The sequence below is a fragment of the Aplysia californica genome, unplaced genomic scaffold (assembly GCF_000002075.1).
Source record: "Aplysia californica isolate F4 #8 unplaced genomic scaffold, AplCal3.0 scaffold00005, whole genome shotgun sequence".
NCBI lineage: Eukaryota > Metazoa > Mollusca > Gastropoda > Aplysiida > Aplysiidae > Aplysia > Aplysia californica.
In genome coordinates, this window is record NW_004797275.1 from 1,930,395 (window position 1) to 1,943,334 (window position 12,940).

Sequence of the window (12,940 nt, forward strand, 5' to 3'; positions counted from 1 at the left end):
CTTGTCGATTTTAATGAATTTTAAAAAATGGGGAATCCCTGTCCTTTCATTTAAATCCGAGTTTTAGTCGAGTCTTAGTTCCTTGTATCATTTTTTTTTATAGTAGAGGGTTTTACGGCGCTCGCAACTGCATAATGTCATATGGGCGCCAAGGGGTGGGAGTCAACAGAGAAGTCTTTACAGGGAATCAGACTAAGACTGCTCACCTCTCTAGCTTCAACAGTACAAGGTCTGCTTCGACTATCAAGGCACCCCAAAATAGCAGGTCACAAGAGAGTGACAAACATACAAAAGTAGAGGAAAATGACAATAGTAAGGATCAGGAAAGAAAAAGCAGCAGTTCCCTGTTGTAGATCAGGCACAGTTATGAGCGTGACATGAGTCAGCCCATTTACAATTCTACTATGCTTGAATGAGAAATGTCCCCCCTTTGGGAATGGCCTAAGCCTAAAGACACTTCAGTCAGTGGCACTGCCCCGGGAGGAGTTCCTTGTATCAGAGTTTCATTGTGTTTTAAGTGTGTGTGAAAAAAATATTGAGGAAACTCTTCTCAGTCCCTAGTATAATACAAAATCTTCCTAACTTGTATTATTGCCCTAAATATCCTTCATATAACGATAAGAAAAGCGGCGTTGACCACAGTTAAGAGTCTTACAGCACTTGCAACACAAATTGGTTACAAAAGTGCCGAAAATTAGAGGTGGAACTACAGAGTAAGAAATAAACAAATAACAAGCGGGAGAGATAAGGACTACAGATGTTTAAACAGGAATGGAGCAAACCACCAAGGAGCAACCACCAACCACCCACAACATAGCACCAGTTGCAATTAAGATAGACGGAAGAATCAGCAATATGCTTCCCTTGACATCAAGACAGGGATGCAGCAGCCAGACAATAGCCCACTCATGCCGGTATCAAACGTAAGACACACACAAAAAGTTTACACGAACATAATCGCTTTATTGTACGAACAAAACACACAAAAAGGAGAACCAGTGTTGCAATTGTATCTGAAGAAATTATTTACCAAATATCAGCTTCCAGCTGCCAAATTCTTTCATTCATCCATCAGCCACAAAGAGACAGGACGTACTGCACATTTTTGGAGTCTGTTGTCCTTGCTCATTTTTGAAGCAGCAAAGCACGGTTTCAAAAGATTGTAGCCATACACACTTCCAAGTAAAGGACACACAGTAACTCAAAATCTTGTAAAACGTACAAATGACACGACTCAAATCACTCATCAGACACTCTCAACTTAAAAGTAGTAATGATTACGGACACTCAGTCATCAAACAAGACAAAACAGCGAGATAGAACACTCACTTCAACCCAAACATAACGTACTATAATTCCATTCAAATCACAGAGGAAAAATACAAACAAAAAACAAGGAAAGATATGGGGGAAAACTGTATCATGGGCCAGCTGTTCAGGTGTAATAAGCCCAAAATTTGAAATTTTTCATATTGCTGTATCGGTTGCACGGGAACAAGAAATATTTTGCAGAAATTAAAATTCTAAATGTTGAAAAAAAAGCAAGACAAGATACACCATGTAGGTACAACTTTGAAAAGGATAAAAGTTTGATCTCTCTCCTGAAAAATTTGACTTTTCTGGACTTAGAACGGTTGAACAGCTTGATGACAAAGTGAAGCATTCAAGTAAAATAATACAGCTGGTCATTTGCAAAAAAAATGCATTTAATTCCTTTATCTTCCCAATGAGAGCAAAAGCCATCACAACACTATCAAACCATTTTCTTTCACAATCTATTCATACCATCAAATACTCATTCCGGTACTCTTTCACGATAAACTCAAGATTCTACTTCCAAGTTTCATCTCGTGCAGTCAGTCAGGGATCTCACTTTGGGTTTTTGTCATCCTTCTTTTCCTCCTTCTTGGTCAGACTACTCATGGCGCTCTGTATATCCTCACTGTTGGGGTCCACACCGGGCAGGCTCTGAAGAACATTCTGGATGAAATCGGGGTCGTTCATCACCTCTGAGTAGTCCTCCTCCTCCTCCTGCCGCGGGAGAAAAAAAGTGACAATGTGAAGAAGAATGAGGGACAAAAAAACGTATCACATGATACACAAAACCATAAAAGTATGACTGGTACAACAGTACACAATAAACTCTGCCAAAGCGCATGCTACTATGAACCCCCCCCCCCCAAAAAAAAAAAGCTTGGTTCAAATGTGCACTTGCATCATACAACAGATTGTTTACCCAACAACTTGCACACTACACTGTAACTGTATGGTCTACAGCCAAGACTACTAGTTTTGTCTACCAGATATTTGGTTTCACAGACTTTCACACAGATCATTTCATCATTACATTTACTGCCCATCACCAGTCAGAAGCTGGGGACAAAATATATGACATTTTCAATTCTGCCGTTGATCTTATCCCTTGTGCAACAGCCCCCCCCCCCCCCCCCCCCCACTGTGTTTTCAGTTTAGATTAGAGAGATAGCTCGAAAAGTTTTTTTTTTTAAGTTAGAGATTCTATTTTCCTTCATTTTTCTAATCAACCCTGTTCGATATAAGAGAATTCCACTGCATTTCTGTTAAGACTGATCTGTCTCAAAACCAACCATTACCTTTTTCTGATCTCCTGACTTAGCCGACGCTCCTGCACTGTCTTCCGTCTCCATTGGGGCTGGTGTGTTATCATCGCTGACAGCTGGAAAGATACCAAATCATAATGAGTGCTACTGATGTTAGACTGACATCTCAGTTTTTCACTTTAGTTAAGTTTAAGAGTTTAATTGCACAGGCAACACGAAAAGGTCATGTAAGTGTTGAAGATTCGAGGTTAAGTGAAGAGCAACATATGAAAACAAGAAGGAGAGACACGATATATGGAAGCTTGATATGGAAGAAGGGACAAATAAACCACACTAGAGCACCCGCCGACCACGCACTGAGACTGCCATGTTATTAAACAGTTCTTAACAGCAGAATAAATTACTAAACTGTATGGCATTGGCAGTCTAGTGGTTCGGTTACGAGACCCATAATCATAAGACTGACGGTTTAGGGGGTCTGGGGTTCAGCTCAATCCGATGTGCCCTTGAGAAATACACTTTACATGAATTAATAAATAATAATAATTGCATTTATATAACCATATCCATGCTCAAGAGCATGCTCTATGCGCTTTACAACTATCATTACCCCTGCAGACCCTCTGAGAACACTCAGAAACATTCTCGGCTTCCGCGGAAGCATACATTTTCCCATTGAGCTTTCTCCTTTTGGAGATGGACTGTAAATTCTGAGGTCCCACCTTTAAAATAACTTTACAGTGTTACTAAGTACAAAGGAGGTTAAACCATTACAATTTTGAACATTTTTACTAAATAGAGCATTCGGCTGAGCTAAAGAGAAACACAAAGCCACAGTGAAAGTCAGTAAATCTTAAAAGATAGCAGAAAAATGAGATAATTAAAATTGTCCAAAATGTTACCCATTGTAAAGGAAAAAAGAGGTTGTCTTAGACAAGAAGACGTCTTGGACATTGTTATTATAATATAGAAGAAACACAAGGAAGAAGCAGAAAGTAAGAAAGTGAATCATAAAAATTATGATGAATGTACAATCTAAGGCCTACAAAACTAACCTTACCATAACTTTGTGCAAACTAAAGCTTATACATTGCAAGCAAAATATTATACTAATCAGTTTATGTCTTTCTGATAGGATTGGGCAATGGATACTAAAAAAAAAAGCCCAGACTGCCACAAAACACAGAACATTTCTTAACACAGTCAACAAAGTTGATGGAAATTGAAATGCATCTTTTTTACCATCCAGATTCCACCTGGAGCAGTGCTGTCTGAATTGTGAACAACTACAGGTAATCTGATATGAACCAAGTTTGCATCCTTACTCAAGGTTCAACTCGGTTCAACATGATGTCCTTAAGAAAGGCACATCATGACACAAATTTTCCTCATTTGGCTCAGTCCTATCGGAGACAGACAAAATCCAGAGTTTCTGCCTCAAATGATAACCTGCCAGTGTTGCAAGAGGTATTGACCCAATACAATTTCGTACAATTACCCCCCCATTTCCTTCCTCAAACAATAGGCGTGTAACTGGTTCCTAACCCGAGTTTTCCATGGAGAGCCTCATGGCATAAGCAATCTGCTCGTCCTCCGACATGGAGGCAAAGTCCAGCCCGCTGGGGGTCGGGTTGACCGACTGAGGGGCCGACTCCTCGGGGTTTGTGGATGTGCCCAGGGCTCTCTCCAGCAGCTCTTCCTCCGCTGACGCTGGGGAATGAGAGGAAAACATGTCTTCATTTTAGATTTAGGAAAAGTTTTGAGGCACTTGCAACACAATTGCGAATAACATCATTTACAAACAATTGCGAATAACATCATTTACAAAAAGAATTCAAATTCTTAGTTTTAATTCAAAGTTTTAGTAAAGAGTTTTATGGCACTTGCAAGGCAATTAGGGCATAAAAGTGCCAAAGACGATAAGACGTGTTACAAAATAGTCGCAAATAAAGAAAAGAAGGAGAAGGAGTAAGGAAAATAGTAGTCTGATAGAAAAGAGAAAACCACCCCAGAGAACATATGCCTCATCTCAGCAGCTCAATAACACAGTCCCATCTAAGCCCCTGTTCTGAAAATAATCTGCTCCCTCTACTAGAAACGGCGATAACTTTGTGCAATATTAAACTCTTTTTTGATTGCCAAGAAAAGAAGCTGCACATGATAAAAATATCAAATAAACTGCAAAACACAGACTGAAAATTTAAGTTTCAAAATTCAAGTAGCAATAAATGTTTCTAGACCAATCCCTGTTTCTCGTCAGGCAAAGATGGTCCACTGATCAATTATAGTTTCATTTTCATCTTTAACTTCATCCTCGCCTTCTGACTCAACAACAAGATCAAGATCTAAATCTTCATCCATATCTCACTCTCCTTTTGAGCAGTCATAAACCCGTAGTTCATTTAAGCCTCCTCTTTATTGATATGATATCCATCTTCTGCTGAAGGGATCTATAAAATGTACATTCGAGCTCAACTCAAGAGGAAAAAAGTTCAAAAGTTCAGGAAATCGGTGAAAAAGCATCAGATTCAAATGATGACAACTTTCTTCACAATAGCCTGAGAGAGAATCTAAAAATACCTATAAAAAGTGGAGGATCTCACCAATCCAAAAGTCACGCTGACTTCATTTGAATGAGAGTTCTTCCACAATTAGTTTCAGAAAACCCTGATCACCCGACAAGAGCAGGCAGGAGTGGGGTTAAAATTACAGTTTCTGTGTTGTAGAAATGATGAGAGAAACACACATGAAAGACAAGTGCTAAAATTAAACATCTCCAATGCAGACTGGATTTCCTCCAAATAAAATTAACCAGTAGATTTCACCACTGCAGCAAGATTTTTAAAAAAGGGAATTTCTATTTGAGGAAAACGGCTAAAAGTACTCATTTTTCTTTTGATGGCAATGACCTATTCTTCAACACTCAAACAATTCATGATCTTTTTTTTTAAACTTTACAAAGTCCTGAGGCATAAAAAGGTGACCCCATTCCCTCTAGGTTCAACTCGAAGGGAAAGTTTTTAAAACATGTAAGCCACACTCTTCTAAAATCTATTTTTTGGCTTTCACGAGGCCGTAAGCTTCTAAGTCACAATCTTTTCAACGTGAGGATCGAACTGTAAATAACACATAACTGACCCTCATATCGAAAAGATACATGAAGGAGAAACATATGCGGCCACGGAAAAGCTAAAAAAAAGATGAATTTTTTTTTAAAATTTTGTGTGGCACGTGGGCTTCTTCTAACTGAACAGTCAGAACAGTGGCCAGACCTGCTGAGACAGCGCCAGACTCTCCTGTGTTGGCCGTGGTCGTGTCCCGGATTTCTTTCTCTTGACGTGCTCGCTGCTCCTCCATGGACACACGTAAAGCCTGCAGGAACAAAAACAAACCATGGTAGAAATGTTTTTTGTTTTGGTTCTTTTTTTAAGTACAATTTTCTTTAATGCAAGTTTGATTTTTTAAATTTAGATCCTTTTGGGGGAAGGCTTACAACCCTGTCTGTCAGGGTAAACCCAGGCTGAGATGGATACAAATCCTAGTAGAAAGTCTGAGATACTCGATGAAAATTCTTTCCCATTCAGTAATCAAAACTCGGGTCTCGTGCGAGCAACAGTGAAGCATTCAACCGCTACATCACAAACACTGGTCCATGGTCGAAAATAATACCATCTATTGTCAAAGCATATAAGGGCCATTCCATGAAAAATGAAACTGTAGTGACACATTAATGTGGAGAGATGAAGACTTGCTGAAAAAAAAAATTTTTTAAAGGATGGATCTCGGATTTCCCTGCGACACCCATTGGTACAAGCAGAGAAAAAAGTCAAAGTAAAGTAAAGATCTGGGGCACGGTTGTTACTCAGTTGTAACATCTCTAAACTCTAGCATTTTTAAGACCTATTTGAGTGACAAGAGCCGTGAAATTCTTTCTTAATTCCAAAACACACAGGGTCACTACAGCAGTAGAGAGACAGTGAGACAGGTCAGCATACCAAAGCCAGCTCGGGATCCTCGTTGGGATCGACGCCAAACTCAAAGCCAGCGCCGGTCATGTTGGCTCCTGCCCCGTCCTCTCCCACGATGACCGGGGAGCTCAGAAGAGCGTCTGACAACATGGGGCCCGGCGGCACGGTGACCAGGTGAGAGCTGTGAAGAGAGAGAAAGAAAGAAAAAAGTGAAACAAAATGTCAGGCACAGGAATCGTAAATGTCAGGCTAAAAATTACAAGTGTCAGGCACAGGAATCGTAAATGTCAGGCTAAAAATTACAAGTGTCAGGCACAGGAATCGTAAATGTCAGGCTAAAAATTACAAGTGTCAGGCACAGGAATCGTAAATGTCAGGCTAAAAATTACAAGTGTCAGGCACAGGAATCGTAAATGTCAGGCATAAAAATTACAAGTGTCAGGCACAGGAATCGTAAATGTCAGGCTAAAAATTACAAGTGTCAGGCACAGGAATCGTAAATGTCAGGCATAAAAATTACAAGTGTCAGGCACAGGAATCGTAAATGTCAGGCTAAAAATTACAAGTGTCAGGCACAGGAATCGTAAATGTCAGGCATAAAAATTACAAGTGTCAGGTACAGGAATTGCAAATGTCAGACATAAAAATTACAAGTGTCAGGCACAGGAATTCCAAATGTCAGACATGCCAACCACTCAATGACCAAAAATCAAGAGTTTTCCCCGGAAGCTTCCCTAAAACTCAGAGCTAGGGGAAAAAAAATCGACGTCTCCAAAAACCCAATATGTTTGCATTATGTTACAATCCGACTGTGGCAAATAAACCGTATCGCAAATAAAAATCTGTATTTTCACATGATATACAATTAATCATGAAAATACTGCAACTAAGCTCGTGCATTTTCACATCAATAACAATAGGTAGTGTGTGACCAATGGAAACAGAATCAGAAAAAAAAGGATGTTATGCAAATCTGATTCAAGTTCTTCAACAAACAAACAAAAAAAAGCAACAAAAAGTTCAATGTACATTAGACTTTTCGTAAAACAAAAATCAAAGCTACAATGACTTTTCAGCACCAGCATGTCAGATCATACCTTGATCCATCTTTGCCATTGATAGCATTCACAAACGCAGTCAATTTATCAGTGTTCACATCCTGTGGGAAGGGAAATAAACAATTTCTACAACACATAGACAGAAAAATGTTTTTTAATAGTGTGAAAGAAAAAAAAAGCTGATATGACATATGAATGATTGCTCTAAATGAATGATTGCTCTAAAGTGTGAAGGACAGATAATTTCAGAAATCACAAACCAGACACATAAGCCCATACTAATGTACAGGAGCTATGCAATAACAATTTCCCTCTCTGGTGGTATGAAGAAAGAGTCGCTAATCCATTTAACTTCTTTTTGTTCCTCTATCATCTCATCTTTACTTCTTGTTTTTTTTAAACCAACATAGACTACTATTACCACGAATACACATTTAGTTAGAAAACTGCACTTGCAACACAATAAGGCCATATAAGTGCTGAAGATTAGAGGTGTTACAAGAGAGTAATAAACAAAAATGAATTCCTCTACAGACACAGTACAAACCAGACGTTCAGTATTACCTCCTCTCCAAAGTTGACTACATCCACGTTGACTTTTTCTTTCTTCAGTCTTTTGGCAATTTTCACTATCTGGGAAAGCAAAAAGAAACATCCTTCTTACAACTCCATTACACACATTCAAAATTATGAAGACATAATATGCGACAGCATCCCATTGTCTCAAATTTTAAAAAAGAAAACCAAAACAGAATGGCAGTTTTCAATGCTACCCAAAATTAAACATACTGAGTAGGCCTACCACTTATGAAGCGTCAAAGCAAAAATTATTTCTTTAACCATAATTCATGTATTTTACTATCATCATTAGCTCATGCTGTAATTTCATCTTCAGCATACTCGTTTATACAATTATTATACCCATAACTACAAATGCCCAAAAATTAACAAGGGCCTAATTCCACCACATCACGACACATATATGCACTTTTTTTTTACCTCCTTCTCATCAACATCTACAGGGCTTCCAACAAAGACAACAATCCGGAGCTTGTGGTTGCGTCCTTGTCTGTGCTTCAAGGCGAGCTGGTGAATGAAAAAAAAAACGAAGACAAATTTATGCAGGATAAATCTAAACAACTGAAAACGGTTTGATTTTGGTAAACCTAAAACTGAACACACAATTGTAAAAAAACAACAACAAACAAACAAATAAACATGTCGATAAAAATGTTTTAAAATATGAAAGGACTAAGAATTGAATAACATTTCTAAAAGATACATTTTGAAAAATCACATTCAGTCTATGATCTCCAGAGAATGCACTAAATACAAGGGATCGATAAAGTGAAATTATTTTATTTATTTCATTACCCTAAAAACTTGGGTGACAAAATTGACTGAGCAAAAGAGGAATAACCTTCCATAAACCAAGAGTTAAAACATTCCTTCAACAAACCAAGTATAAACATTCCTTCAACAAACCAAGTATAAACATTCTTTCCATAAACCAAGAGATATCCATAAACCAAGAATTATATCATTCCTTCCATAAACCAAAAATTATAAGTCCTTCCATAAACCATGAGTTAACGAATAGTTTGCACATTCCTTCTATAAACTAAAGGTTATAACATTCCGTTACAATCATCAACTAAACAAAGTTCTTTACTGGTACGTACATGAGCCACCCTGACTGCCGTGAGGAAGTTGATGTTCCCCGAAGGCTGAACCTGGTGCAGACGAGCAAGGATGCGGCCGACATCGGAAGTTAAAGTAACCAACACTTCCGCGCTGTGGGGGAAACAAAGTAAATCATTGAGGAATCAGTTCAACAGTTGGGCCTAATACAGTCGAATAACTCAAATTCGTCGGGACTGGCCTCGGTGGTTCGAGGGATATCTTACAAAGATTTAAAAAAAAAAAAAAACAGGGGCTGCAAGCACAATTCGATTGATGCGTGATTTGGAGTCTTCCATGTTCGACCTATCCGTGTTATACTGTATAGAGACAATTTTCTTACAGATAAAAGGCCAGACACACGGCAGTTGAACTCGCCCAGAAACCGCTCCTTTAGTTGCTCCATGCCAGCAGTCAGTGCCACCCAGGTGTTGGTCATTAAATCAGCGGCCAGCCGTGCTCACCTGCCTGCCCCCGTAATGCAATTCCTCCAAATTATGGTGTCTTCCCCACCCCAATATCTCCAGATCTAAAGATGTGATATCACCACATGACCCGCCATTTAAAAGCTCAGCTCTCCCCCTATAAGACGACATAACTTTGGTTGATCTCAGTTCCACAATCTTGATTTTAATGGACTGCATTCTCCTAGACGTGTTTCTATCTAATCGGATTCCAATTTCAGTGTTATTTTAATGTAAACATGAAAAACTTCGTAAACTGATAGTTTCAATTTTTTTACAAATCTAGACGGGACAGGTATAGTGTACGGTTGTAAGTGCTGGCACCCTGACTGGTGATACTTGCGATCCTAGAGTGATATGTTTTAATCAAGAGTAGTCACATGTGACAGCTGGACTTGGATAACCGAGGCCAGATTGCGAAAAGCTTTAATTTTCCACTCAAGACTCAATATCTTTGCTTTAGAGAAAGACACAAAGATGAAGCAAAGTGAGTTAGAAACTTTATTCAATTTCTGACCAAATATCTTAAAATTGTCAAAATTGTCCGCAATTATCATGTTCAAATTTAATTAAATAAATAAAGCATGACCCTCTATCAATATTTAAACATGTATACACTTTTCTTTCTTCTTCATCTCGTACTTTATCTTAATTAGTTGAATGAGTGCCCAAAGAAATATGTCAGATGATGCTTATTCACAGAACACGGTTTGATGCACAGTCAGTGTTGTAGTTTGGGCTTAGTCGGAGGTCAAACAAAGCCTACAAGTAGTTAAATAACATTTTCATTGCGAAACTGATGGTCAGGTACAATTCTCCACGCTGACCTCCTGACCCGTTGGTAATGGCTGGTTCGAGTTACGCTGAGCGCAGGGGCACTGTGGGGTGTCGGTAGAACTAAAGTACTACCTGTGAACAGCCGTGGGCAACCTGCTCAACACTTTAAAGGAGGTTTTTTATTTTTTATTATAAATTACTAATACATGGTACAGTCAAACCCGCTATAATAATGGCCACCTGTTCAAGACTATAAGCTGCACAAATGATCACTTCCCACTTCCCCCTTCGAGTTTCTCTGTCATAATAATACAGTCCAAGATGTCCACCTGTCTAAGACCGCCACTTTTCTCCTCAACAACAAGTGGCCATTTTGGACAATTTTAACTATATATTTTTTAAGACATACATGAATTATTGAATTATCCCATTACTTGATAATTAGATGATTTATATATTACCTTAAACACACACACACACACCAAAAAATAAATAAATCAGTAAAACCATTGTTAAGAAGACTTTGTAACACCAGTTCCACAAGTCAAAGTGCCTCAACAATTTGTTTTTGTTTTTGCTTTGGAACAGAGCTCAATATTCACTGCCAAATCAATGAAGTTTAACTTCGACGGCTTCAAAATATCAGGTCTTGTGCCCCTTGCCAATACAAATTATTTATTTAACCATTTCAGTAAGAAAGAGCATTAATTTTAATTTTGCTTTTAATTCTTAAAAATATGAAGCAGCAACTGGATAAAACAAAGTAAGTGTAAGTGTAACAATTATATGATCTATTACTTTGCCATCTTGAGTAGTCCAACATTGTTTTCAGGATTAGATCTTGTCTTCGACATGCACACAAGGTTGACAGCATCTTGTTGAGCTTGCATGCGAGTGGGAACAAAGTCCCCATTTCGCATGAAGTCGCTGTTGTCAACGCTGTGAAATAAAGGAGGACAGCAGATTCAATCAAATGTACGGGACAACAACTGAAAATATCTTATAACAGTTAAAAAGAATATCATTTCACACAACATTTAGTTTTAGTTGTAAGTAGGAGTAAGAGTTTTATGGCACTTCCAACACAATAAAGTCATATAATCTATGGTGCTTACATTCAGAAATTACTATCTTGTCTATAGATAGAATGCAGATCAATGCTTTAGAATCACCCTGGCCAAAACAATGACCAATTCTGTGGTTATCTTTTCCTGGTGCAGTATAGACACCATGGTCATGGGGTGGGGAGCAGCATTATTTATCCCCTTAGTAACAAATAGTGACTAAAAAATCTGCTCACTGTCCTTGGATCTGTAAACCTGAGAATTTCTCTTTCCTATCCTCAGGAAATTTGAAATTTCTCACCTGTCTAAAGCTACTAATAATGTCTAAATTCTAATAACATAATGACCTAATGTAAACAAGCATAGATTTACAGGTCTCTCATTTCTCATCGGAATTCAGTCATCCGCAAATGTTACAGTGTGTGCGTAGTGTGTGTGCGTACAGTGTGTGTGTGGTTGGGGGGGGCAATTAAGAACCACTGAGTGTAAATATTGAAGAAAGAAAGCTTTTTTCTTACTTCATCTTTAATCAAATCCTCTAACAACCTTGCCTCCACACCCCACTTTCCAAGGTTTAACTTGGCCTATGATTTTTTAGGCCTATCATGAGTAATCATGACGTGAAACGGGATTTCCCAGTGCGCACCGGCTTCTCTCACATTCATATTCTATGAGAAATAACAGTCTAGTCACCTGACACGGCATCAATTGATAACCGGAGGTTTCCACCCGCAGCTGGTGAAGAGAGTCATGCAGAGGGCTCCTATTTTGAAATGATGCTAACTTTGAATCAAATTTGAACGGCTTTCAAATCCACATATGTGTAAATGGGATATAACAAGAAAATAAGTCTACATATACGCCTAGTGTGGTGTCAAAATCTCCTCGACCATCCCGGCCTGTAAAAAAAACCCTCTTGAGTTCTAAGAAGAAGAAAACCACAAGTTACACTTCATGAACTGGAAGAAATGAAATTTTAGTTTAACCTCGTCTCTGATTGTTTATCAAGTTTGAAGACTACAATGTCATCTTCATATATTTGAATCGAACTTCAAAAAGGGTAGGCTACCCTCCTTGAATCATTCCATAGCCTCCATGTGCAATAGCACTGCGCGCGCGGTCCCATTGGCAACAAGCTGCAATGATCGGGATCGGCTTGTAAGACGGCCACCCAGCCCAAAAGAATTAAGGCCGGCTCTATTTCTCCGAACGCTCGGGAAGATGAACTAGAACTTTATTTCTCCAAACGGTTTCTATTCTCTTCATTTTTTGCTATTTGCGAATGGAGTGGCCTGCGTGTGTGTGTGTGTGTGTGTGTGAGAGAGAGAGAGAGAGAGAGAGAGAGAGAGA

The 12,940-nt window shown here is 38.7% G+C and overlaps 1 protein-coding gene across 1 annotated transcript in view; it reads right to left on the reverse strand.

The window, feature by feature from the left end:
• Positions 1-942: 942 nt before the first annotated feature.
• Positions 943-12,940, reverse strand: part of LOC101853593 (26S proteasome non-ATPase regulatory subunit 4) — a 14,615-nt gene continuing 2,617 nt past the window's right edge. The window contains exons 2-11 of the mRNA XM_005089343.3: positions 11,325-11,465; positions 9,288-9,399; positions 8,605-8,691; positions 8,170-8,238; positions 7,645-7,706; positions 6,575-6,728; positions 5,852-5,951; positions 4,125-4,289; positions 2,613-2,695; positions 943-2,031 (exon numbers count right to left, since the gene is read on the reverse strand). Coding sequence (XP_005089400.1) covers positions 1,870-2,031; positions 2,613-2,695; positions 4,125-4,289; positions 5,852-5,951; positions 6,575-6,728; positions 7,645-7,706; positions 8,170-8,238; positions 8,605-8,691; positions 9,288-9,399; positions 11,325-11,465 — 1,135 coding nt within the window. The 3' untranslated portion in view covers positions 943-1,869. The remainder of the gene's footprint in view (positions 2,032-2,612; positions 2,696-4,124; positions 4,290-5,851; positions 5,952-6,574; positions 6,729-7,644; positions 7,707-8,169; positions 8,239-8,604; positions 8,692-9,287; positions 9,400-11,324; positions 11,466-12,940) is intronic.